Source organism: Solanum stenotomum, chromosome 5, assembly GCF_019186545.1.
Source record: "Solanum stenotomum isolate F172 chromosome 5, ASM1918654v1, whole genome shotgun sequence".
NCBI classification, from domain to species: domain Eukaryota; kingdom Viridiplantae; phylum Streptophyta; class Magnoliopsida; order Solanales; family Solanaceae; genus Solanum; species Solanum stenotomum.
The window spans coordinates 50,366,748-50,394,531 of record NC_064286.1 but is presented as its reverse complement, the minus strand read 5'-3'; the positions used below and the strand labels follow the sequence as shown (position 1 = coordinate 50,394,531).

General features: G+C 33.6%; 2 protein-coding genes across 2 annotated transcripts; one reads left to right on the top strand and one right to left on the bottom strand.

Annotated features, from left to right (window-relative positions):
* The first annotated feature begins 1,269 nt into the window (after positions 1-1,269).
* LOC125864119 (uncharacterized) lies at positions 1,270-21,158 on the top strand. Its single transcript, XM_049544050.1, has 10 exons — positions 1,270-1,519; positions 17,822-17,873; positions 18,659-18,834; positions 18,951-19,132; positions 19,216-19,870; positions 19,959-20,158; positions 20,321-20,397; positions 20,495-20,596; positions 20,749-20,935; positions 21,046-21,158. The coding sequence occupies exons 1-10, from the start codon at positions 1,270-1,272 to the stop codon at positions 21,142-21,144; spliced, it is 1,980 nt and encodes a 659-aa protein (XP_049400007.1). The 3' UTR covers positions 21,145-21,158.
* A 105-nt stretch (positions 21,159-21,263) lies between these two features.
* On the bottom strand, positions 21,264-24,096 carry LOC125865341 (uncharacterized). Its single transcript, XM_049545542.1, has 2 exons — positions 23,899-24,096; positions 21,264-21,619 (listed from the first exon to the last, which is right to left on the bottom strand). The coding sequence occupies exons 1-2, from the start codon at positions 24,007-24,009 to the stop codon at positions 21,392-21,394; spliced, it is 339 nt and encodes a 112-aa protein (XP_049401499.1). The 5' UTR covers positions 24,010-24,096; the 3' UTR covers positions 21,264-21,391.
* Between the last annotated feature and the right edge of the window lie 3,688 nt (positions 24,097-27,784).

The following is a 27,784-nucleotide window of genomic DNA, read 5'->3' as shown; positions in this document are numbered from 1 at the left end:
ACATGTGCTTTTTAAAAAAAAATTTAAGGTGATTGATTCTATATTTGCTTAATATAGTTGGCAATGGAGTTCTTGAAATAGTATGAGATATAAATGGTAAATTTAATATTATCGTTTCAATCTTTTCTGCCAATTTATGACGAACCCCAATATATATAAATGACATAATACATATATTGGACCTTAAACTGGGCTTCAAATTTTAACTTTGACCTCCAACTTTCATAGTGCACAAACAGACACTTTAACTATCCAACCTTTTAATAAATAAACACGCGTGTCTTACCTGGCAAAACGCGTGATGTGCACGTATTTTGCGCGAGTTGGGAGTAATTTTCGAGGCCCACAACAGTAAAAAAAATGCTGAAATGACAACTCTACCCTTAATTAATTTTTTTTTTTTTAGTTCTAAAATGGACGTGTGAAGTATTTAATTAGTTGGCAGCCATTGAGTGGCTCACTAATACATGTGGAAGCGTTTGCATTTCACACTCTTTGGCTCCAAAAATCGCGTGTTTATTTATTAAAATGTTGGATAGTTAAAGTGCTTGTTTGTGCACTATGAAAGTTGGAGGTCAAAGTTAAAATTTGAAGCCAAGTTTAAGGTCAAATATATGTATTATCACTATATAAATTATATGAAAGGGTTACTTTTTGATTAATTTTACCAAAGCTTCAACAATCTCTGATGTTCATTGTTTGATTATTATTTTTCTCTACATATATGTGTGTTTATGTTGTTACTGTGAGGTTGATTTGTATGTTGTATCAGGTATGTCTCCTAAAAAATCTCTAGAAGATATAGAGGTTGATGCATTGATGGTTTGAGGCCATAATTACCACTTTGCAGAAGCCCAAAAGCTCCACACTCTCATCTGTAGCAAGTACATTTACCCATACCCAGTCTCCCAGTGCTAGACTTGCAACTGTCACAACATCATCCAGACTTGGTCCTACTCTCACACAGGAAGGCAACCACCATATATCATAGGCAAATATATATGGCCAAGTTCGAGCTGCAGATTTTAAATATGATTAAAGTGGCCGTGAGCAATATTCACCAGGCCTTTTCAAAGGAGTTAATTGGGTTGTCTAATACAGGTTGGAGGCTAGTGTAGTTGGTGATCTAACAACTATCAAGGTTGATGTCAGTACACTGAAGAAGGAGCTAGACCAAATGAAATGCACAAATTTTGATTTCTTCGTATCAAATCCTGATCATGTGGATCCTTCTCTAGTAGAGCCTTTGGCTCCCCCATTGTGAAGCATATGGAAGGTGGTCAACATGATGGCTTAGAAAAGTCTCCAAATGGTGACATTTCTAATGAAGGTGATATAGTTGCGGCAGCCATAGGGATGCACCAGAGTAATTTTGAATCCTTCCAAGATTTGGAGGACATAAGTATTGATGCAGTCATGAAGGTATCTCAAAAGGAGAGATCCATAGTTGGTGTAAGTGGTGTTACTCCTCACTCAATGGAAGTGGTGAAAACAGAGGCCCTACAACAGATTTCCTTAGGTTGTTGGTATAGTTGTTAGTATAACTTTTTGTTTTGTCAGATTTCCTTTGGTTTTGCCTAATGATATGTACTTTGACTTGGTTGGTGCTTTCGTGTGCATAAATTTTCTTTTGTGATTTGTTAATACCACTAAAAATGGTGTGATTTTGAAAGAATTGTCAATACATTTAAATGATCTTTGTTGTGAAATTATATCTCATTTATTTATTGACTTTCTCATTACTAATGTGTGAATCTTGATGAAATGATTGCAGTGTACTCAATTAAGAGCTGAAAAAATAGTTGTTAAGGATTAAATTGCTCTGTTGTGCTGTTAGTTTCATCTACAACTTGCTTTGTTAATTTGTCACCGTACTTATAGGAATTTTGAAGTTGAGGATATGATCTTAGGCCTTGAATATATAGAGAGAGAACCTCTTCTGAAACTCATTAAGTCTACTTGTTAGTTAAGCGATCTCAATTTCCCCAATTGGCATTTTTTTGCCATCACATTACAAGACAAATTCCCTTTTGAAGAAATTTTCTTTTTAGAACCAAACCCTACCTAACACACTCAATTGAAGATGAGGCTAAATGTCTAAGTTGAGGATGGAGTATATAATGGAAAGAGAGAAAGGAGTATGTAGTGAGATGAAAGAAAAAAAAGAAGTGTTTTGTGTGGTGTAAAAAAGAACATACTCCATTTTAATTTTGAAAAAAAAAAGTGATACTTGGATAACCAAACAAAAAGAAAGTAGAAAGGGAAGGATGAACAAAAGATGTATAAAGAATGGAAGAGTGTGACACCAAGAAAAGATAAAGGAAAATGTAAACAAGGAAAGGATGAAAATGAAATCATATATGTAGTGCGTAGAAGGCAAGTCACTTGTACCCAAATGAATATCTTATCCGTCATCAATTCTACACTACAAGATCACAAAGTCTTTTGAAATTTCAATCATTCCTTGAAAAATATTGAATTAAAATACGAACAAGCCTATGATATGACACTTGCAATACTCAATATTCTTCGGGAGTGTAAGTAATCTTGTTATTACCCCCTATATTATTTGCTTCAAGGTTGAGCGTAGGTATATTTCTTGTTGCGAGGACATATGAATCGCATGAAAATGTCACATATAGGGTTCTTTAATTGTAGTACTTGGTCACATTTGTAGTCTAGTCATCATCTGAGATTCGATATTCATAAATTGATCATTTGATAATTGAAACACTCAAGTTTTATTTGAAGGGAGGATGATTGAAATATTAAAGTCACATGTTAGTAAGCTCACAACTTGAACCAACCATAGTCATTGTTGCTTTGTTGTTAGAACTGGTGATAGTGTAGTTTTAGTTGTTTAAGGACGAGCAATAATTTAAGTAGGGGCGTAAAATCCAATATACCCAAATTACATCTTGAAATGATATATAGCAGTTACGAAAATTGAATTATCTAAAATCAGAATTATTATATATTATATTATGATCACCTCATATTGATAAGAAGTTCGGAGATTTTTTATTTTTTTTTATAAAAATCAAGAAAGAATTTTTATCATAAAAATCATGTTCCAATACAATCAAGAAAAGAGATAAATCACATCTTAACAATTGTCAAACCGTTCAAACGTCGTACTTTATTTTTGTTATGACATTGATTAAAACGAATTCTTTTGCCATTCATAGTATTTCTTTTTTATATCCAAAAACTTGTTTGAAATTCTCTTTCCATATACTATCATGATTCGATTTTGCAAGATTCTTGATTTGTGAGTCTAATTTTGGTAAAATATTTTCCTAACTAATGAGGTTGTCCGAGAAAAGACCCAAAATAGTTCCTCATCTTTGTGTTAAGACTCAATCATCCTTGAGTTTTCACATGGAGCATTAATAGTCTCTCATGTTTGTAATATTGGTGCACTTTTGGTCCTCCTTCAAAATTTTGTCCAATGTTTTTTAACATTGATTTTATTCATAATTTATGTATGGAATGTTTAATCGTCATTTTATATATTTAGTAGAAATGAGAGATTGTGAGAAGAAAAACACTTTGGTTTGTTTAGTAGAAATCGTATTGCAGTTAAAGTTGAGAGGTTCATCACGATGATTTCACGTGCAATAGTACAAATTTTTCTTTTCTTGCAATGTTATACGTTAAAATGTTCTTAGTTTAGCTGCAGTAATATTTATACTGAACAGAACAAGGTGTTCTTCTTCTCACCTTCTCTCACATAGAGTTATTATTTCTACTAAATATATAATAAGACGATGGGGCATTCCTTACATAAAATTATGAACAAAATTAATGTTAAAAAGTAGGCAAAAGTTTAGGGGAAGACCAAAAGTGCACCAATATTGCAAACATGAGGGACTATTAGTGCTCCATGTGAAAACTCTAGGATGATTTTGAGTCTTAACCCAAAGATGAGGGACTATTTTGGGCCTTCTCTCGAGGTTGTCCATTTGGTCAAACTTTTAAAATCAATTTATTCTAAAAAGTGTTTTTCGTAAAAGTATTTTTGGTGAGAAATAGTTTGTATTTAACTAATTAATTTTTTTTAAAAAAACTTTGGAGCACCTGACAATAAGTGATTGACCCAACTTCTAACAAGTATATTTTCTCGAAAGTGATACAAATTGTATTCGTTGATACATATATATACTAATTACATATATATAATTATCCAACAAATATACAAACACAATCAATAGTATATATACATATATACAATTATTCAACAAATATACAAATACATTTCGTCTCTCTCTTGTAGCTATGAATCATAATTAAGCAAATAATAACTTATTTGCCTCGTTATATTTCAAGTCTTTGCTATTTCTGAAAGTTCCTCAATTTATAACCAAAATGAAAGAAGGATTTGGGCTTTGAATTAGCCCACAAAAGAACCCCTAATTGGGCCTACATTGCAGCCCATTTTTGGGTACATGTGGGCCTCTACATTAGGCCTTTACGTGGGCCCAATTTTCTTCTCTGGATTGAACCATAAAATACGTGTAGCTCTTGTTTCGAATTATTTTTTAATTTTTAGGGAAAATTACATAAATGGGTCATAAAATTCAAAATAATTACAAGTTTATATCCAAATGCAAAGTAATTCTTGAAATACTCAATCTCTCATATATAATTATAACCCATACCCCCATTAATTAAGACTGATAATTTTCGCTTAAATCAATATCATGTATTGTATTGGTATCATTAAGGGTGATAATAATTTCCACTTAAGTGATACTATATCAGTATCATATAATGTATCGGTATCATTGAGGCTGATAAAGTTCGCTTAACTAATACTAAATCAGTATTATATATTGAATTTATATCATTAATGATCATAATTTCTCTTAACTTGATACTAGATCACTATATATATATATATATATTGTATTGGTATCATTAGTGTTTCTTGTTCAGAAATTACTCATTAGTCAATGATACTATAAGAGTGCAAGTAGGGCCCAATGTATGTTTTTTTTTTTGTCTTAATTTATGTAATATTGATGAAACTTGAGACGTTAACCAATTTTTATATGATTTTAAAAATATTTTAAGTTATTAATTATTGTGATTTATAATACATTTTACATAATTTTCAAATAATATATATTATCACTTTGTCTCAATTTTTGTGATATACATAGAATTTTAAAAATTAATTATTTTTATGTCTTTTAATTATTTTAAGTTGTTAATTCTTTTAATTTATAGTACATTTTAATGCAACTTTAAAATAATATGTGTTACTTCCCGTGTCACATGTGGCATTGATAGACTTTTTAGCGTTAACTGATTTTTCTATATGTGTTTTAAATTTTTTACGTTATTAATTATTGTAATTTATAGTACTTTTACGTCATTTTCAGACAATAGATATTTATCAGCTACTCAGTTTATATGGCTCCAATAGAATTTCGAGACTCAATTGATTTTTTTAATATAAATTTTAAATATTTAAAATGTTAATTATTGTGATTTAGATATTATTTATGTAACTTTCAAATATATCACAAGCTAAAAAAGAAAAATAAATTAAAACATGAAAATCAAGTATAGTAATAATAAAGTAGGATACATGTAGTTGCACAAAAGTGAACAACACACAAGCAAGCAGAAAGGCTAAAATATCCCTATGGTAAAACAGGTTGATTATGAGGCCTGGCCTGTAGCTTCTTCTACTATATAGTAATTATGCATACGATGTGGATATCATATTGTATTGAAGCGCGTTTCTTAAATAAATGATAAATATTTATGTATATAAAATTGAGCAAAGTTAGGAAAGAATATCAAATTAATTTGAGGCACATCTCTATCAAATTTGAATTCGAAACAATTATTTTCTTTTAGTGGGATAGTACATTTTAGGGCACATTTTTATCAAAATTTGAGAGGGGGGTATCAAAAGTAACCCTAATTTTAGTACCCTTATACAATCCTCTTGTTGTTCTCTCTCAAGATCCTTTTTAGCAGCTGTGAGGTTCAAGAATAGCTTTTTTTACAGTATTACTGTTTTTGGCGGAGCTTGATTCTTACGGTGTTCGATAGTTATCACAGGTGAATTCTTCATTGCTGTCTGTTTCAATTCTGTATACTAGGTACGATCTTGGCCTAGTATTTTGCTTTATGCCGTGAATGTATACATATAATTTTTCTATCTTTTATATAATCTGAATTTTGAATGTTACTTTAAGCAGATCGATTTGTTACTTTTTTGTTTTAAGGTGATTGATAGATTATTTGCCTAATATAATTGACTATGGAGTTCTAGCTATGGTATTAGATATACTTGATAGATTTGATATAAGATTTTCAATTTTTTTCAATCCCAAGAAAGAAAAATCCTAAAAAATTTATCAACAAACGATGATCTCCGATATGATAGGGTTAAGGTTATATATATATTTATATATACATACATATACATTTATATGTATATCTACATACATATGTATGAATATATATACATACATATGTATGTATATATACATACATTAATATATATACACATACATATACATGTATATATATATATTAATTAAAAGTAAAAGAATCTTCACATATAATTTATTTGTTATTTGTATAAAAAAAACAATAAATGAAAGGAGCAAAAAAAAATTGAGCAAAGTTAGGGAAAGAATATCAAATTAATTTGAGGCACATCTCTATCAAATTTGAATTCAAAACAATCATTTTCTTTTAGTGGGATAGTACATTTGAGGGCACATTTTTATCAAAAATTGGGAGGAGGGAATCAAAAGTAACCCTAATTTTAGTACCCTTATACAATCCTCTTGTTGTTCTCTCAAGATCTTTTGTAGTAGCAGTGAGGCTCAAGAATAGCTCTTTTTTCAGTATTACTGTTTTTGGCAAAGCTTGATTCTTACGGTGTTCGATAGTTGTCACAGGTGGATTCTTCATTGCTGTCTGTTTCAATTCTGTATACTAGGTACGATCTTGGCCTAGTATTTTGCTTTATGCTGTGAATGTATAAATTTTTTTGATCTTTTATATAATCTGAATTTTGAATATTACTTTAAGCATACCGATTTGTTATTTTTTTGTTTTAAGGTGATTGATAGATTATTTGCCTAATATAATTGACTATGGAGTTCTAGATATGGTATTAGATATACTTGATAGATTTGGTATAAGATTTTCAATTTTTTTTCAATCCCAAGAAAGAAAAATCCTAAAAAATTTATCAACAAACGACGATCTCCAATATGATAGGGTTAAGTATGTAATCACGTCAGAGATTAGAATGAGCTTTGATATATAAAAATAAAATTGGTAAAAATTTTATAGGTGAAGCAAATCAAACCTATTTGTATATATTCTTGGTTAGATGAAGTTCCATTGTGTATGTTTTCCATTATATAAAAGGATTGAATGACAAACATGGACTATGGTGTAGTGGTGAGACTGCTTCACTCTTAACTAGAGGTCTTGGGTTCGAGCTCTAGATATGGAAAAATACCCGTTGAGAGTTTCACCCCTGAATGGGCTCTGTAGTGCATAGTCCAGATTTAAAACATATATAAGAATTTTTCTCCATATCCAGGGCTCGTACCTAGTGTCCGGAGCCATTTAAAAATACAAGGAGTCTATCCATAATTAAAAATAATAATTTAGGTAAATTTAGTGTAATTTATTCTTAATTTGATTATTGAAAACTTGTTTAAACCAATCTTTCCATACATAGTCCGAATTAGATATATTACTTGATCTTTAAGAGATTTTACAAAAAATCGTGAAAGGACTGCAAGGTTATCTCTACTGAGTATCTAACAACTCAGCATGATCTCCTGACAATGAATTTAGATATTTAGAGGAAGAGGAAGAAGTGGGCCATGCATGATCTATTGAGGCAAGTGGGTTGGCTTTACTATTACTAGATCTCAAAGATAGGAGAGAAGTTGATGGTGATGGGGGCTTGGGGGAGTAGTAGGGATGCTAGCAGTATGTAGCATTGGACAACTAATGGCATTAGAAATATAGCTAGATAGATGTTCAGAGTCTCGAGGGGTAACATTGGTGATTATTAAGGGGATTGGTGGTGCAGTGAAGTGTTCTAAGGAAAAATGAAATCCAAGAAGATGGATTATAAAGAGTTGATGAAGAGGAAAAAAAAGAAAATATGGAGAGATATAAGTAGGAAAAGAAGGAGGTGAGTTAGCGATTACAACGACTAAAATACCAATGTTTGTTCTTTCATGATAATGATGAGGATAAAAAGTTATATAGGTTGAATGAGTGTTCCTGACATAGACTAAGTTAAGTGCATTAAAGGTGAGGAAGACAAAGTATTAGTGGAAGAGATTCACAATAGACGAAAATGATATACATACTTCCATAAACTTTTGAATGAAGAAGGATGCATGAATATTTTGTTGGGCGATTTAGATCACTCTAAGAGTCATTGAGATATTTAGATATTGTAGGGCTATCAAGTTTGATGAGGTTAATTGTAAGACTAGAAGGGGGAGAGCAATTGGGTCAGATAAGATTCCAGTGATTTTTCTAAGGGATAGATTTAGTAGGTACTGAATGGCTAACTAGGTTGTTTGATATTATTTGAATAGGACGTGAAAATTGTTTGAAGAATAGATAGAGTACAATGATCATGTTGTACAAGAATAAGGGTGATATCAGAATTAAAATAATGTCACAATCCGATTCCTCGAGACATGATGGCACCTACTATAACCCATTAGTAGGTAGCCAACCCGTAACCCGGAACAACAAGTAATGGGTCTGAGGCAGAAACTAAACAAGAGTAGGCAAAATTTAAGATAACAACATAAACAAGCGGAAGCAAATCAAAACATATACACAAATAAAGATCCCTCCCAGAACCTGGAAGTCACTAGTACATAGCTACTAACAAAACGAGTACAAATCTCAAAACTGGACCACAGAAACTGGACTGTCTCGAAAGGTAAAAGACAAGTCTATAAACACAGATGCAGACTGAAATAGTACAAAATGTCGTGTGCTCGCCCCCGTCTCCGAATCAGACTACTCTAAACTGGATCAACGCTGGCCACTGGTGCTCGGACCTGCATCACGAAACAGATGCAGAGCGTAGCATGAGTACCAAAATAACAGGTACCCAGTAGGCATCATAGGCCGACTGAACTTGAAAAGTAAAGGCAATATGAAAAGAAGAAATAACACAAATCGAAGTCAAGAACGAAAATCTAACCAACAATGGAATACACACGAGTGTATAAAGAACTAACTAAAGTAATCTATAAGCTAACTACACCTAACTGGGCCCCCATAAGCGTAGAAGGTACATTCGTGCGCAAGTTAAATAAAAACTCGAACGGACTCCCATAAGCCCGACGAGTACACAAAATAACTATAACTAAAGAGAATTGCATATAAGAACCCAAGAACGGAGAACATCGAACCAGAACCTCAACCCCAATTAGTAGAATCTAACAATACGGAAGCTGGACCTTGAACCGGATGCTCACCAGAAGTACCCAAGTAACCAATCACAAGTATTAACTGTCTGAGACAGGAACTCTAACCGGATGCTCTATATAAGTATCTGGGCAATAGAGGCCGGACCTTAAACCGGATGCTCCATATAAGTATCTGGGCAATAGAGGCCGAACCTGAAACCGAATGCTCCATATAAGTATCTGGGCAATAGAGGTTGGACCTTAAACCGGATGCTCTATAAAGGTGTCAATGTAGCTGCTGAAAGAGTCCTAATCGATCCACGCTCATAAATGTCTGTGGAACGTCGTCCACACTTAGCCAATCAATATTAAGTCCTTGGAATCGAATCGAAAATCAAATTCAAGTCGCGAAGCAGAATTATTGTCACCGACATAACTCGTGAAGCCGTAACATCGGGGAAAATAAGGATAGCTATTGTCGGAGCAAGCGTATCGCCTAATTAAGGCCCAAACTATCAGACTCAAGTTTGCTACACTAGTCTACAGGGATCTAAGCCGACCGAGCGACGTCGGGGCAAAACTAAGGCCTATCGGATCTGAATCATATATTTCTAAGGTAAGCCCTAGTCACACCTAAACTAAGGCCCAACATGCTTCAGATAAACAGTAATCAAGATTCAAGCACTCCACATAGCAAGGAGGGTCAATTAGTAACACATAACATGCTCATAGTTACCCGATAATTCTCGAAATAGGTTGAAAGCATAATTTTTAAACACCTATACGTGATTCAATAACTACTCAACCCAAATCCCAACTAATCAACATGCATTCACATTCTCGAGCTCAATCTAAGAGAGTGAAACATTAGCCTACCAGTAGGCCGATCACACGCGCTCCAAAATAACTTCTCCGAAGCTTTCCCTTTTCGAACGGCCTCGAAACGCTACCCGCTATAAAAAATAGAGTCGCAGCGTTATTACGGTCGTTTAGACACCAAAATCACAACAAATGGAGACGGGTCAATTTTGGAGTCAAAACGAAAATCATGGGACCCGCACCAAACTGTCCAAATTTGACTCTGTCAAGATACCCTAAACAGCACCCCAAACTTGTATTCCAAAATAGAACACAATTCGGGGCTCAAAACGCAGCAAAACCCAACAAGCAAGAAAACCACACTTTAATCAACTTAAAAGAAAACATTGCAGCAGTCTAAACTCGAAATCTATAAGGATCTAATGGTGCCCAACACTCTTTGAACACTCTACAACGAAGCCAAGACAATTTCCAACACGTAGGACTTCGAATCACCCAAAATCGAGCTAAAATGAGTGAGATATGACCAAAACAAGGATGCCAAAAACAAAAACTCGAAAAAGGGTACAACAGTCAGGTTTATTGTGAAATTTACCTCGAACTACGTGCACCTAACAACTTCCAAACACTCTACATCGAAGCCACAAAAAATACGAAGCTCCCGCACTTCGAATCGCCTAATTCGGATGAAAGATGAGAGAGTTATGAGGGTTTTAAGGTTTGGAAAATGTTGCTGTTATTTCTGCATTTATAGCAGATTTTCTGCAATAACTTTCCAAAACTAAAAACTTCGACGGGGTGCTCCGATCTCGTTCGGAACCCCGTGCATGCAAACAAGATATGCAACCATACCAAATTTGATATTTCGGACTCAATGACACAGTTACGAAGTCATCTTGACAAAAAGTGGGTCCCACACCCAATGTCATTTTAAGTCAAAAACCACAAAAGAGCTCCGAAAAATATCAAAAACCTCGAGACACAAAAGAAAGGTCAATCTAGACCAAACTTGACATTCCGAAGCTAACCGCACTGACAGAATTCTCATCCGAGCACGTTCACTCAGAATGTTAAATAAAGTCAAACTTAGGCTTAAACTTAAAGTTAAAATGCCTAATCGCACCGACTCACACTGAAAAACCTCGGGAGTCATGTCGACCATGCTACTAGCCTAAAATGACCCTTCCGAAGCTGATGGAATCGTCAGAATTGGATTTCGAGGTCATCTTCTTGAACTTTTAATCGAAAATGATCGTTCAAGATTCATAAGCTCCAAAACACTAAAACTCACACTATAACCAAATGAACGACTAGGTGACCAAACTGTCAGTCCCAGCAAGTCATAAATGACTTGAGGTCTCTACAGGAATGTTCTAAATGACACACAGAAGTCAAGACACAGAAATGACCAGGAGGGTCATTACAAATAACTACAGCTGTATTAAGTTGCTACACCATACTATGAACGTTTGAGAGAGTGTGGTGGACATAAGGATGAGGAAATGTGTAGCTATTACCGAGAATCGATTTAGGTTCATCTGTCATGTTCTAAACCCAACTCAGGCAACAATTATTCGATGCTAATGAACTGCCCCAATAGCATCTTATAGACATGATAATTCACACAATTTCCCCATTTATTAGTATTATACTTATATCAATAATGCACATTTAAGTTCTAGACAACTAATTAACAATATAAAGAATAGTATAAATGATGTGATAATTTGTCTAACAAATAAACATGGCAATATGCCTCCAATAAGTGAAGCAATAACTTTATATAGTGCCCATGACACTCTATTTTTCTATGCTTCTATTGAATCTCCACTAATTTGATTTCTTTGTCCTTAATTTCTGGACATTCCAATTAAGAATTGCAATCGGCTTCTTTTCATAATATAAATCCTTGTCCGGCACTATCGAGGCCCACTTGATAATATAATCTCCATCCCCATAGATTCTTTTTAGCATGGACACATGAAAAATTGGATGAACCTCAAAAAAAGTTGGGTGGCAAGCCTAACATGTAAGCTACTGAACCCACACCGTTAAGAACTTTGAATTAACCAATGTAACGAGGGATAAGCTTACCCTTATTAACAAACATCATCACCCATTTCATTAGTGATACTTTCAATAGAACTTGCTCACCAACCTGGAATACCATATCTCTTATCTTACGATTTGTATACTTTTTTTATTTGCTTTGAGTTGCCAACAACTTGGTTTGGATACCCCTTACTTTTTTCTGAGTTTCCCTCTCCAAGTCTACGCTCAAAGGCTTCACATCACCAATCTCAAACCACTCTATGGACGATTTACATTTCCTCACACAAAGTGTCTCGAATAATGTCATGTTTATATTGGAGTGATAACTATTGTTATAAGAAAATCCATATAACAGTTGAAATTTATCCTAATGTCCCCCAAAATCAATCACTCATACTCTCTATATGTCCTCTACCACCTGAATCATCCTCTCCGACTAATTATTACCTCACCTACCCTATGGGCATCATCTGTCATTACCACTTCCACCTACTGAAACTACAACTATAGTATGTTTCTGTACCGGGTTACCTACCAATTTATGAGGGAATTCCCTCTTAAAGTGACTTAACTCACCATAGTTGAAGCATTCTCGGTCAAGTGATGACCTTTTGACTGACGAATAAAAAGCTTTTTGATCACCTTGAGCTAGAGACTACTATGTGGCCCCTAAATAACCACCCATAAAATCTAGTAAAGCTGATTGAATCGGGCGAGCTGAATATATCTACTGACTAGGACCCTTGGAATAAGAACCACAAAAAGTTTTCCACATTTTTGAACATTTTAGTCAATGCCTTGCCCTGCCTAGCCTACCTAACTCCTTTCATTTTCGTCACATAGTCGGTCACTTCATTGTAGTTCTTTCCTACAGAAGTCATGTGTACAAACAACACTTGCAGCTCAGAACTCAGGCCCTTTACAAACAAACAATTCTCTCCTCCATAGTGCTCATAACTTGAGAAGCGTAGAAAGACAAGTCATGAAACTTAGCTCATATGTTAATACAGATATGTTGCCCTGTTTGAGAGTCATAAACTCATCTCTTTTTATCATCTTTGAGAGTTTGGGGTACATACTTTTCCAGGATATGTGTCCAAGTCAACGGAGGCAGAACTGATGAATGACACTCCACATAATCCATTTATCACAACTTAACATCACCCTATAAATAAAAGGTAATAAATGCTACCTAATGCTGATGTACAATACGTAATTTTTGTAGTCTCATAACGGTCCGAAATGAACTCAAAAGCATCATCACTCTTTGTATCATGGAATATTGGAGGCTTCAAATTCAGAAACTTATTCAATAGTTTACGCATAGTTCTAGTCATAATGGGACCTAATACCGAATTAAAGAAGGCTTTTGTGCCTGAAACTTCATCCATTTTGAGAGATGTAGCAACAATATGATGGTATCTGGAACCGAAATAACTGACACAATAATAACTCATGTACCTGTCGATTCACTCAAAAAAATACGTTTGCTGAAGAAGACATAAGGGGAAAATTTATACCCCAACCTGTGTTTCCACCTCCGGCCCAACATCCTTCTCAATTTCCACCTCAACCTCTTATTCACCATGATCCTGATGTAGGGGAGGGGTTGTCGGCCTTAGACCAACTACTTCCCTAGCTCCACTCCTAACAGGTGTCACCCTCTATATACCTCTCATTTACCTCACCCATTCACTGTCAATTCCACCGATGAAACTAGTACCCTAACTCCATTATGCGGAATATCAACCATCTGCAGACAAAAGAATGAAAGAGTTTAGATACCAATCGGAATCAAGTTATAGCAGAAGAAAATAAGGGAGAAGAGAAATTTCTTAAAGTCATGTAGCCTCTTAAAGAAAATACAGACGTCTCTGAACTGTTTCGCAAGACTCTACTAGACCTATTTTTATATGATGAAATCAACGAACCTAGGGCTCTAATACCAACTTTGTCACAATCCCGACTCACCGTGAGCGGCACCCATACTAATCTCTAGTGGGAGAACCAACTTATTACTAATATGCAATCCATTAAACAATAATAAATAAATAATTTTTAATACCAAAAACATCTTTATTAGAAATAAACTTGAAGCCTTTAAACAATCGCAGAATAACCCCCTAGAAACTGAAAGCCATGTATCAAAATTCTACATAGTTTAGAGCAAAGGGAACAAACCTAAAAACAAATCTAAAGAGACTGAGTTTGAACAAATGGACAACAACCTGGAAGAGGTAGCTCACCCTTGGATTCGATTAGCAGTGGACTCATAGTTGAGGTCGCAAAGTAGCTGCCTGAATATGTCTTGTGCTCAACCAAAAAAGAGCAAGTGTATTATCAATTCATAACTACAGTGTAGTATCAATACACAACTACAGTACAAGTGTACTGGTAGGATCATCGATCAGCTCCAAATGTATGAATGTAAACACATAACTAACATATAATAAGGAAAAGAAAACACATACATCAACCAAGTCAACAATACAACAAGACTCTCAGTCATTATGCCTGAACTTAACAATTACATAAAGTATGTCCCATATAATCACAAACAAGTCTGATTCACTCTAGGAACCAACAAACAAGTGAATACTTAAACATGTACCAAGTGTGATACTCGATCTAAACCATTAATATCCCGTATCAAGAAGGTATCCGAGCCAACTATTAGTATTTATACTGTTGTGGTACCTGAGCCAACTATATAGATATGTCGTACCAGGCGTCGTATCCAAGCCAATTGTTAGTCACACAAACACACTTATAAATACAAGTAAACAAAACACCTTCATTACATGGATTGTCAACAACTCATCATTTCACATTCAACCCTTTTGTTGTCCCCAATATGCATCGGATAAGTTTCACTATAGAGACAGTTAACTAGCATACATAAACTTGGAAAACAACAACCATCACCCACATCAAATCAAGCCTTGGAAGCTCTATTAAGTCCGAGTCATTCCATTTGTTATGAATTCTGACTTGTTCTAGGTCTACAAATAACAATATAGCACCAAATTAACCCAACATGACCTAATTATATATGGATTATAACTTAATCCAAACCCCAAGCCATTTTATGGTCATCCTACCCTAAACAAAAGGTTTCTCCATCATTAGATCAATCAAAACCTTGCCCCAATGCAATTATAATAGGTTCTACATCCCAAGAATCGAATTACCAAGCTAAGAGAGAAATTAACTTACCCTTATCGATAATCACAATGAAAGACCGAGAAAAATTTATCCTAGATCACCCTTTCTCATCCTAAAATATGTTTACAGAAATAATGAGCTATTTCGGGAAATTTACTGCAAAATTCGCAAGGAACCCTGCTAGCGGCCCCAACCCGCCATAGCACCATCGCTGTAGCGGGATCACCCACTATAGGGGGAATTAATCGATCCCGCTATAGCAGCGTGGTACCCCAACGGTTTGTATGGGAATGAAACTCAAAATTCTCTCCAAAAGTCCTTATTTTGTAACACAACTTCGAATCTTGGCGTTCCAAACTAACTTATTCAAGCTAAGTTAGATATCGGGTGTTCTACCCACCCAAATTAGATTCCAAAAAGCCCTATGGATTCCTTAGTGACTGAACTAATAGAAAACCCAACCAAAGCTTAGACATTTTACCTAATACTTTTCCGGATTGCCCTAAACCTCACCTTGCTCAGATTTGGTCTAAGATTGGTCTAGCCTAAAATTTTCAACTCGCTATTCCAAAAGCTCTCTTACCTAATTTCTTTCATAATTGGTTTACCCATAACCATCGGAAGGATCATTATAGTTAAAGAAATCAACTCACTCAATTTCCACGTGAGTTCGACATTATAGTTAAAGAAATCAACTAACTCGTATACGGCCCATATACTAACTCTATATGTCAACAAATGAATATCCCCAAATTTCAACTATCTAAATCTCCACATACAGTTGATATGCAGATCGTATGATTCATCATGGCTCAGGTCAAATCATATAAAATTTAACAGTTCAAATCTAGCTCAAATTTTTGTAGTGCTACATCATTTTGGGATGTTCAACTACATAAGTCATGCATATGGTTAGGAGATTGATAGAGTAGTATAGGGAGAGAAAGAGGGACTTAGATAAGCTTACGAAAAAGTCCTTAGGGGGTTCTACGATAGAGTAGTATAAGAAGAGGAAGAGAGACTTACATAAGCATACAACAAAGTCGCAAGGGATTTTAATTTATGGAGATGTTTGGATGCTAAAAGTGTACTTTTCACATAAATTAAGGCAGTTAAGGATACGTACAATGGATCTAAGACCTGAGTGAGAATAATGGGATGAGAGTCGAAGCATTTTCTAATCATGATGGGATTGCACTAGGAATCGGTCTATCCCATTTCTAGCTTCATTGTGATTGATGAAATGATATGATGTATCCAAGTAGATGTATCATGGTGTATGCTATTTGCAAATGACATAGTTTTGGTCAATGAGAAACGTAGAAGAATTAACGACAGGTTGGAGGTTGGAGACAACTTTGAAGTCTAAAGGGCCGGATACTCAAGTCATCTCCAAAAAAGGAAGTTTTAATAATCTGTGTCAATAATCCAAGGAAATAAGGAGATTGATGATGTTATTGCACATCATGGAATGGGGTGGATGAAATAAATGCTTGCATATGATGTTTAGGTGATAAGTATGCTCCACCAAGCCTTAAATATAAGTTTTATAAAGTAATGGTAAGACCAACTATGTCATATGATGGTGGAGTGTTGACCAGTCAAGAATTTGCATGTTAAAAAAATGAGAGTAGCAGAAATAACGATGCTGAGATGGTTCAAACACGTGAAGATAAGATATATAGATACTCTAGTGAGGAATTGTGAAAGGTTGGCTATAACAGGCATTTTCTTGGATGAATTTTAAGAACTTTGAAGTGAAACTAAATATACAATTATGATATCAATTCAGATATAGAAGTTATTAAACTTATTATGCGGTTAACAAAGTCAAAACTGTCCATTTTTTTTAGCCTGTTGTTCAAACTTACAAAAATTTATTTATTCTAAAAATATCTTCTTCATTTTTTGGTTGTAAGTGCTTTTTAGAAAATGTATTTCTCAAGAGAATATGAGTAATTTGTTTGTTTTATTTTTTTTAGTTCTTTTTTTATTTTAAATGTCTTTTTTTATAACTCTTTAATTTTAACTTTTCACATATTATGCTTAAGACCACAAAATTAACGTACATTTTCATACATTCCATTATCTTTAACCTATCACAAAATTCAAAAAAAAAAAACTTTCACTTTTTAAACTGTGTCCAGATAAAAAAAAAATTGAAACATAGGTTTAAAACAACCAATTAACTTGTGGGCTTATAAAGTTTGTCTTTTTCTTACAAACTTGTAAAGCTGTCTTTGTGTAAAGGCCAAAAATGAAGTGCTAACTGCTAAGTTGCTTTTTTAGCTTTTCCACTAATAGTTTCTTTTTTTAGTCTATGGGCATTTTCACATTGTTGCCTTCAGGTTCTGTTGCTTCCTCTGCATTTACACTTTTTACTCACATTTTTGTTGGCAAGTAATAGGAAAAATGTCTATTATTGTGTAGGTGTTAAGTTTCTGAATTTCTGTCAGTTATACTTTTAAATTATCAAAAAATGATCATACTCTCGAAACCCCTTTAACTTTGAAAATGCACATCTGGATAGCTTAATTTGGTTTAAGTTGACCTCGTAAACATGCCCAACTTTGAGAATAGACATCTAGAATGTACCTCTCAAAGGTGTCTAGACGTGCATTTTCAAAATGCACGCACCTGTGTCAAGTTGAAGTATCTAGATGATCACAATGAAAATTGGAGTGAAGACCTAGTTAAAGTGTGATCTACGTATTATGCCTTCTTTTAATAATTGTAGTCACCTCAACTTTTTTTTTCTAGTATACTAGTCACCTTTCCCCTAATTAATACTTTTTTACCTTGCTGAGGATTTTGAACCCTGGTGTCAGGGGAATCTTAGTAGTTTAGTTGAATTTGATTGACTATCTGAGTTTTCACCTTGTTGGTGAGGGTTCGCTTCTCCACCTTGTCTTGTGTCTCCCATAATTCACTTTATGCTTCACATGTAATCAGGTAACTCTTCCCATCAAGGCTTCGTAAGATTGGTTGTTCGTTACATTTGATCCGAACAATGAAGGGGTAAATTATGCCTCGAGTCTTAGCACTTTGCTCACAAATAGTAGTAAAATGTTTGTTCATATCCAACCTTTTGTCTATTATTTGTTAATGTGTTGTATTTAGTTGGTTAGCTTGCTTGTAATACAGTTTCGTTTTTCTGTTATTGTAACTATATGAATTTTTTCCAGGATGGGAGGAGGGAGAAGAACCGAAACCTTTGTACGTGATTCTGCATCATCATCATCAACCAACCAGAGAAGCAACTCTGGAGGATTTAGATATTTGACTAAAAACCAACTTGGCGGCGTAATCTTTGGCTGCACAGTGTCTACGATGAATGAGTGTCTACGAAATCAGCTATTTGGTTAGTTATTTTGTTGCTAAGCATATATATATATGGTTTACTAATTAGTATTAGATGTCCTTTTGGCTGTTTTATGTGAGCTGAATTTTGTTATAATCTTTCCTTTTTTCGCGTAGGTTTGCCTGCTCCACATATTTCATACGTGAAGAATATAGATCCTGGTCTGCCATTGTTTTTGTTCAACTACAGCAACCGAGAGCTTCATGGTATCTATGAAGCTGCAAGCTCGGGAAGAATGAACATCAACCCATATGGTTGGACATTAGACGGTTCTGGAAGAACCGAATATCCTGCACAGGTTTAATTTCATGTTTTCTTCATATGTGGCTTATTTGATTGTGTTAATACTTTCTTTTTTATGCTTTTTATTTATAAATGAAGGTTCAGGTGCGTCTGCGTCTGCACTGCAGACCGTTGGCTGAGAGTTTGTTTAAGCCTATAATACAGGAGAACTATTACCATGATCAGCGTCATTTCATGTTTGAGCTAGATCATGTTCAAGCGGGAAATTTGATCTCAAAGTTCTCATCTTCTTTATTGGCTCCAATCAGAAGCATACCGCAGAATGCACCAAATTGGAGAAGTGTAATGCAAGATGCAGTTTTAAGAAATAGGGAAGAGAATGACAAGGTGCGATACGCTGGAGAAAGCAGTAGATCAGGAGCCTCTATAAATAGGCATATTGTAGAGCATAGCACTATTGCAGTGACGAATGCTACTAGACATGATGTAAAGAGTGGGGAAGAAACTTTTCATCAGACAGATCAGATACTAAGAGAGGTACAGAATGGCGAAACCTCATCTGACTTGGTTGGCTATCCTGCTGAGTCAATCTTCCTAATCGGAGGATATGATGGAGTATCATGGCTAACTGCCTTGGAGTCATATTCACCATCAAATGATGTGGTGAAGTCTTTGAAGCCAATGCATTCAGTCCAATCATATGCCGGAGTTGCAGAACTCTGTGGACAGCTGTTTGTGTTTGGTGGCGGCGATGGTGGAGCTATTGGAGCCGAAAGCTTGTGGTACGACACAGGTACACCCCTTAACACTCATTGCTCCTTTGTGCCACTCTTTCTAGTTTCTTAAATTTCTCATGCTGATGTTATGTTGCTTTTGTGCAGTTGTATCATATAGACCAGCAACTAACATGTGGAGTCTACATCCCCCTTTGAAAACGAAAAAGGGCGCTTTAGCTGGTGCTACTTGGAAAGACAGAATCTTTGCAATTGGTGGAGCAAACGTGATTGACTGTTTTTCAGAAGTTGAGATGTATGATCCTCAATTCGGATGTTGGTTTAATACAAGGCCAATGTCGCAAAAGGTTAGCTTCAACCTCCTTGTATTTGCATGTATCAGTAATTATTTGTTTCAGTAACAACATACTACAATTTGAAAACTTGAGTAATTCGCAATGAGAAAGCTTTTACTGTTACTGCTGTCTTACATAAACATGACTTTGTCTTCTATGTATACGTATTTGCAGCGATCTTGTCTAGCTGCAGCAGAACTCAATGGTGCGTTATACGCTGTTGGTGGATATGATGGAAGCAATTACCTTGCGTAAATTCCAATCTGTTGTACTTGTTATGCTGACTATGCTTCTTTTAGCCATAGGAACTCTGTCTCTTATCTCTTTTCTGATAACATTTTACTACAGGACTGCTGAAAGATTTGATCCAAGAGAACGTTCGTGGGCAACAATAAGAAGTATGAGTACGAGAAGAGGATGTCATACGTTGACTGTGTTGGATGGGAAGTTGTATGTTATCAATTTTTCGTGCTTTTTGATTGCATATCTAATATTACAATGCATCCAAAAGTAGTCGAAGGGGGCAAGGACCGTGTGCTATATATGCATTATTGTGTATCTCAATATTGTTATTTACTTTTAGCTTCGCAACTGCTATGCAGATATGCACTTGGTGGGTATGATGGGTCTACAATGGTACGTAGCACTGAAATATATGACCCCCGTCTTGCAACATGGATGGTTGTTGAGCCAATGGAACTCGCGAGAGGTTATTCAGCTGCTGTTGTTCTACAGGACTCTATTTATGTGATTGGAGGAGTTAAATTTAATGAGGAAATTGTAGACGTGGTACGTATAACATCTTCTTAGTTGTTTTCTTCATCATGCTTGGCTAGTTTCCAATAGATGTACGCGTATATGTTGCTCCATTCTAGCTAACTCTCCGATCATGATTGCAGATTGAATGTTACAAGCCCGGTGTAGGCTGGAAAACACTGAACTTGAAGGGAATTGGAAGAAGGTGCATCTGCTCAGCTATAGTCTTAACTAATGACTGAGCTCTGCCTTTCGAAATACAGAACTGCATATTCTTACTCATCGTTTGATCGATAAGTTATACTGTTTGAGATTTTTGCAATTTTTGAAGCATAAAAGCAGTACTTTTTGAACATGACAGTACAATTTAGACATATTTGCATAGGATTTCACTCTAATGGAAACTTTAGTTTCTTTTACAATATTATGCTCAACGAAACGTTGAGTTGAAATTAGGCAGGGTCTCAAATCCTATGGCCAAATGCGTAGTTAGAGTTTGGAGAATTTGGTTGCCATTGTGGTATCGTAGACCTTGAGAAAGAATCGAGTTTTGGGAATGGAGAATCTGTTCTGGCATATGCCGCCCAGTGTTGCTATGAGTTTTTTCTTGACATCTGAGTTAATGCCACCCATGGATACAATCTCAGCAAATGCAGCTGGCTCTTTGTTACCTCCAAATGATATGTCTACTGATCCTTTCAGTACAACCATCACGAACTGTCAAAGCACGTACATAAATGTTAAAACGCGGAATATATAATATCACCTTTTTCCTTGTTTTGTTAATAATTCTGGATAAGTTATACCAGGATCAGTAATCAGTATCGAGATAAGTTATTGCTATTAGAAGGTGGAATATTAGTATCGCTTCCTTAAGCACTTTGCAATTTTAGACTTCATCGCCCAAGATTTTCTTCTCTTTATTTTCAATCATCTCTTCAACAATTATTTCACAAGTAATGCTCATCAACTCAAGAATGCTTCAATCATTTTTATTTTTATTTTTCCAGAGGTTTTGCACTAGTCACCCTCAACTCAAGTGAGGTACACAATATCCTTGGTAGGACCAAAGCCAATATTTTAAGCATATTTCTGAATTAGCCACCCTCAACTTAAGTTTTTAAAGCTTGGTTGAGGTGCACAATATCCACAAGGGACCAGGGACAAAATAGAGTTTTCACACTTTTCTTCATTCTTTACACATCAAGCATTTTCACCCTTTTTTTTTTCTTCCACCAATGTTTTCAACTTTTTATTTTTGGCTTCGGAGATTAACTTGCAACTTTAGCAATTCTTGATTTTCTAAGTTGGTTTTGAAGATTTTTACTTTGAAATTCAAGTTGAGATTCTGTGTTTCTTCTACTTATTACATAAGTTCATGATTTCTTCATCTAAAAATATGAATTGTGTTCTTGCTACTATGGGTAACTAAATCCACAACTAGGGTTGTGGGAACCATGAGCGATTAACAAAGTATGAATAGTAATTAAGTAATTCATGAATAGTGTTATTGCAAGCATTGATAATTCTTTCGTTTAGAAGTCTTTTTAACGAGTGCATGCGTTAGAACTCGCCTTGTTGCTACTTGCGGACCAAGGAGGCAGTTAATAAGAAAAAAATTATCAACATAGATTTAGTGTGATACTATCTAATAGTCTAATGTCAATTGGTGCGAGGGTGAAAACTAAGTCATACATTGATGTGATGTATATATGAGGTAAATGTAAGAGTTAGTAAATTATACACATGTAGCCGGACCAAGGTGCGGGGTGAAATTCTCTAGTTGCCGAACCAAGGAATTAGAGATACCTAACTTATCACTTTGCATGTAATACACTAGGAAAGGATTACTATTACTAGGATTACCGCGTTATGAGCTTATGGGGAACACGTACACCCTAGTTTCTCTCTCATCTGATAACAACTAAAGTTTGAATCTTGCTCACTGATTATTCACATAATTTCTAGAATTTGTTTCACAAATCCNCCCCCCCCCCCCCCCCTTTACTTGTCTCGGAAATACATTGACTAAACAAATATAATAGTATGTTAAGTTTAAGTCTAAACCATATGTTACCTCATTTTGTCAAAAAATATTTTCCAAAATTGTTTTCCTTAGTGAAAGTGAGGAAAATAAGCTATATCGATGACATTCAACATTGATTATGCCCTCTTACCCTCGAACACACCTCATCTTCACCCACACCTCCGTAGCCTCCATCTCCTCCCATCCTCGAACACACCTCAAGAAAACATTTTCCTTCGTATCGAACACGCCCCATAGTAATTCTGTCTCATATTTTTGTGAGATTTGCTTAATCATGATACCTACCCCCTATCACACACTTGATTTTACATAATACAAGAGTGCCAAAATGTTATTTTTGTGGTTTAATTAGCAGTAATATATACAGTAATTAACACACATCATTATATATAAAAATCCGTGTGAGCATTTTCATTGTGGTCAATACATGGGTCAAGTTTGGTTCCAATATAGTTGCATTGACCTCACAAACTCCACACTCCACACCAAGCCAACTTAGATAAGTTTTTTGGATAAGAAAAGTGTGAACCATTTTCATCAAACTACTCACAATTTGTCTTTATACAATTTTTTTTGTTTTTGGAACCCGATAAGCCCGCCGTTGCTACAACCTCTGCCCTTCGGGTGATCACTTTGTGCGGATGTAAACCACACTAGGCAAGCCCTTGCGACAGGCTCGACTCAGAAGGCATTGAGGGGGGATCGATTCCGAGTCATCCATGTGGATAACCACCCTCCAAACCAACTTGATACAACTTAGTAATACAAAAATTAAAATTAAATATTTTTATACGAAACATATATATATTTCAATCTGTATTTCAAAGATATGATTATGTGCTAGCTACTTTAGCTATAAATCGCAATAATTGAACTTATCAAGTTTAAATTCTGAATCCTCCTGGATAATCAACCACAATAGTACTAATGAATAAGAGAAGATACGTACGTTTTCGGGTTTTCCGATGATAGAAGCAACAGCTTTGGTAGCTTCAGAGAAGAAATCAGAAGTGTCAACTCCATCAAGATTAACGTTTGTTGAAAGATTAAAGCAAGGCATGATTTAATTTCTTATTTTCTTTGCTATTTTGCTTGCTTTATGTATGAAAGAACTTTAGTAAAGAAGAAAGTTTATTGCTTTTTTTAAAAACGCTGAGAATCATTTCTATTTATAGAATCCGGAATTAGAAAAGAATAAATGAATAATCACGCAAACTTATTCCCTCCGTCTTAAATTATTGATTGTATTTTTTAAAAAATAATTATCTCAAATAAATGAACTTTTATCAAAGGGTTATTTGACAATATTACCCCTTTGCTATTTCATAAACTTTTGTTAAAAATAAAGATAGTTGAAACTTTCAATTATCAAACTTTGAAAAATTCATTTATTTTGAAAAATCTATGCATCTTTATTTTATTCATTCATTTGGAAAAATCTCTATGTTTTTGAACTTTGAAAAATTCATTCATTTTGAACCATAAAAAAAGTGCTTGAGATTTATTTATTTTGGATTGGAGAGAGTACTTATTTGTCATTTTAAAACTTCAAGATAAAGTTAGTTATTCTTTTTCATTTTACCTTTAATAATAATTGGTCTTGAAATTAAACTATAAACACCTCAATTATGGAGTTATAACACATAAATAGAGTAATATTTAAAGAAGAAAAACACAATTTAAATTAATATTTTCTTTAAATATGTGTAAGAAAGAAATACGACTGATAATTTTTGACGGAAATAGTAGTTTGTTTCTCAACACCCTTTGGTACCTAATAATGATGTATTTTTTTCTTTTATTTTTTCTCTTTTCGGTCATGAGATAATAAGCAGAATTTTGTATTCTTTCTTTTTGGAAATAAACCATGTAATGAGTACAAGTCTTGAAGAAAAAAAAAGTGTTAACATTTTTTTAATTCTAATAACATATTTATTAAATTTTGCTCAACCGCTACCATAGAGACAAATTCAAAATCCAATTTCTTTCATATGCTCATATCATATCTTTTTAATAAACGAGTTTTATATTTTAGTATATGAAAATAACCTAGTGGCATTGCCCCAATATGGACCCAAAAAGGAAAACATAAGTAATAAAGAGTTGATTCGTTGATCGATTCAGATTTGGCTATATTATGACATGTTTTTTTTAATCTCTTTTATTTTATTCTAATAGTTGTGTTTGACTTGCTTTAAAATTACAATAAATGAATAGATAGATTTTATCAGCTTATTCAACTCGACTCAACTCAAAAAATAAAAAGATAAGTCTGTCTTGGCTCAATGTCTTGGTCTAGTATAACTAGATAACAATTAGAAAATTTTAATTATTTTTTTTTGGAAAGTCATTTTCCAAATTAAAGAAATGGCGCTATTATGATGTGATGATGTAATGAATATGTTGTTTTGTTTGACTTTGTTTATAGCTAAATTGACGCGTGTACAATGTACATTAACTATCCAATTCGAACATTTCAATCAGTTAATTAATTAAGTCTTTTCGTGTTACATATTATTTGGATAGTTGTTACTTTATCGTATCTTTCTATTGTTAGTTTAAATATAATATTTTTATTATTATTATTTATATTTATTATATCGTTTCGTTTAAATGACATTGTTAGGTAATGATAAAAAGTTTTATAACGATCGATTTAGTGTGACCGCATTGTTCTCTTAAAAAAATTTTCGTTTTGTCTTTACTTATAATTAAATCATCACATTTTATTCTACCATTTTATAATAGTTCTATTATAGATCCTACTTTTTTTGTAGGTTTATTATTCAAATTGTAAATGTATGACATTACGTAAGATAGAGAACAATACAATCAATCTAAATATTATATTATTAATTAAAATAATATAATACAATATAATATAACATAACACAATACAATACGATACATTATGAAATAATAGGTACCGATCATTCAATCAGAGTGTAATAGAAAATGAGAGGATAGACATTCGAATTATGGTGTGATGTTTTAGTCGTTTAGTGAATATGTTGCTTTTGTTTAATTTGACTTTTGTAGCTATAGTCTACACATTAATGTGATCAATTTGAAAATTTCAATTAATTAATTAATTAAGTTTTTTTGAAAAGTCATTTTCGTTATAAATAAATAAAAAATCGCTAGACAATCAAATTATGATATGATACCTATCATGTAGTGAAAATATGTTGTTTTTGTGTAACTTTGCTTTATTGCTACATATTAATGTTTACATTTATCCCATTTGAAAATCAATTAATTAAGTTGTTTTGGAAAGATATTTAATTTCCTGATAAAAGGAGAGACATTAGATATTAAAATATAATTATGGTATGATAATGCAAATGAATATATTAATTATTGTGTGTACATTTGGCCAATTCTAAAATTTCAATCAATTAATTAAAATTTTTCGAGAAGTCATTTTCATGATTAAAAAAAGGTGGTATACAATCGAAAACTTCAAGCAATTAATATAGTATGGTTTGTTTTGACTTTACTTCGTCGGTGCATATTAATGTGTGCAATTTATCCAACGGCATGATTTATGGTTGTTAACATAACGGTGGTGGATTCAATTTTTTTATTTTTTTCCTACTTATTGTTCGTTAGTAGTTGATACTTGTATTAAAATTCGACTATCTTAAATTTGTGCCAGATAAGACCTCATTCGGAGAAGGAAGGGGGGGGGGGATCGTTGCATACTAAATATTTTTTCATTTTCAGAGCTCAAACTTAAAATTTTTTATTTTAAAAAAAATAACCTCATTCACTATACAACATTCTTTGGAGCATGATGGTGTGTTGGATCCAATTCAAAATTGGATTACTTGTTCTTTTCTCTTTTTTTTTTTTTTTTTGTGGATTATCATGTTCTAAAATAAATGTTAGTTTTAATTTGGACATATTCTTAAGAATCTATGTATTTCTAGAAAATAAGGTATTTTTACTTACTCCTAATCAAAGAAAATCTAATTAATGGATTATATAAATAAGGATAATTTTGGAAGAATAAGATCAGTTTTTTTCTTCAAATACTAAAATATCATTTATTTTAAAATGAAATGAAAAACTAAAATATCACTTACTTTGAAATAGATGAAGTAATAAGTTTTGAAAGAAATATCTTAGTAGAATTCTTGTTGATGAGAATTTGATTTTCTACGTCATAATCGAGGCTAAAACACCAATTTATTTATATATTTATTTATTAAATAAAAAAGAGTTTTGAAACAATCTCATTATCTTTGAATTAATCTTCCCACTCTGTTGGGGAATCTAATTTATTTAGTCCTTGATTTAAAAAAAAAGTTAGTCAAAACTCAAAAGCTTCACCATAATGTTTGGGCCGCACGTTTTCTAGGATAAAAATTATTATCCATCAATCAAACATTAGAAGTATTTTTTGAAAAAAACAACTTTCACTCACCAACCAAATAGAAAATAATTTTAAAAAATAAGTAATTCAATATGCACGATCTTAAGGGTCATTTAGTTTTAAGGCAAGTTATGCTAGAATTAATTATTTTAATATTATTTTTTCTTGAGTAAGGTTAGAATTAGTTATTTTAATATTATTTTTCTTAATTATTTGATTTGTTATTAATAATATACTTTGCATAATTTTTTTAAAAAAAATATGCTTTGCAAAAATATCCTCTATTTAATTGGGAAAAAAACAAGGTTTTAGGAACTTCAGAGTATGTTTGTTACCTTCATTATATTATTTAGGAATAATTAATTCTGATATTATTATTCACGATCTGACAGATATAAAGTAATCCTAACTTTGACATTTAAGCTATACCAAGATTAATAATAGTGATATTAATTTT

What these genes read in the sequence shown, in the direction of transcription:
- LOC125865341 (XM_049545542.1), bottom strand. Translation starts at nt 24,009, where the DNA reads ATGCCTTGCTTTAATCTTTCAACAAACGTTAATCTTGATGGAGTTGAC. An exon ending in TCATCGGAAAACCCGAAAAC is followed by an intron (nt 21,620 to 23,898) that starts GTACGTATCTTC and finishes GTGCTTTGACAG; the next exon opens with TTCGTGATGGTTGTACTGAA.
- LOC125864119 (XM_049544050.1), top strand. Translation starts at nt 1,270, where the DNA reads ATGGAAGGTGGTCAACATGATGGCTTAGAAAAGTCTCCAAATGGTGAC. An exon ending in TCTACGAAATCAGCTATTTG is followed by an intron (nt 18,835 to 18,950) that starts GTTAGTTATTTT and finishes TTTTTCGCGTAG; the next exon opens with GTTTGCCTGCTCCACATATT. An exon ending in GATGGAAGCAATTACCTTGC is followed by an intron (nt 20,398 to 20,494) that starts GTAAATTCCAAT and finishes ATTTTACTACAG; the next exon opens with GACTGCTGAAAGATTTGATC.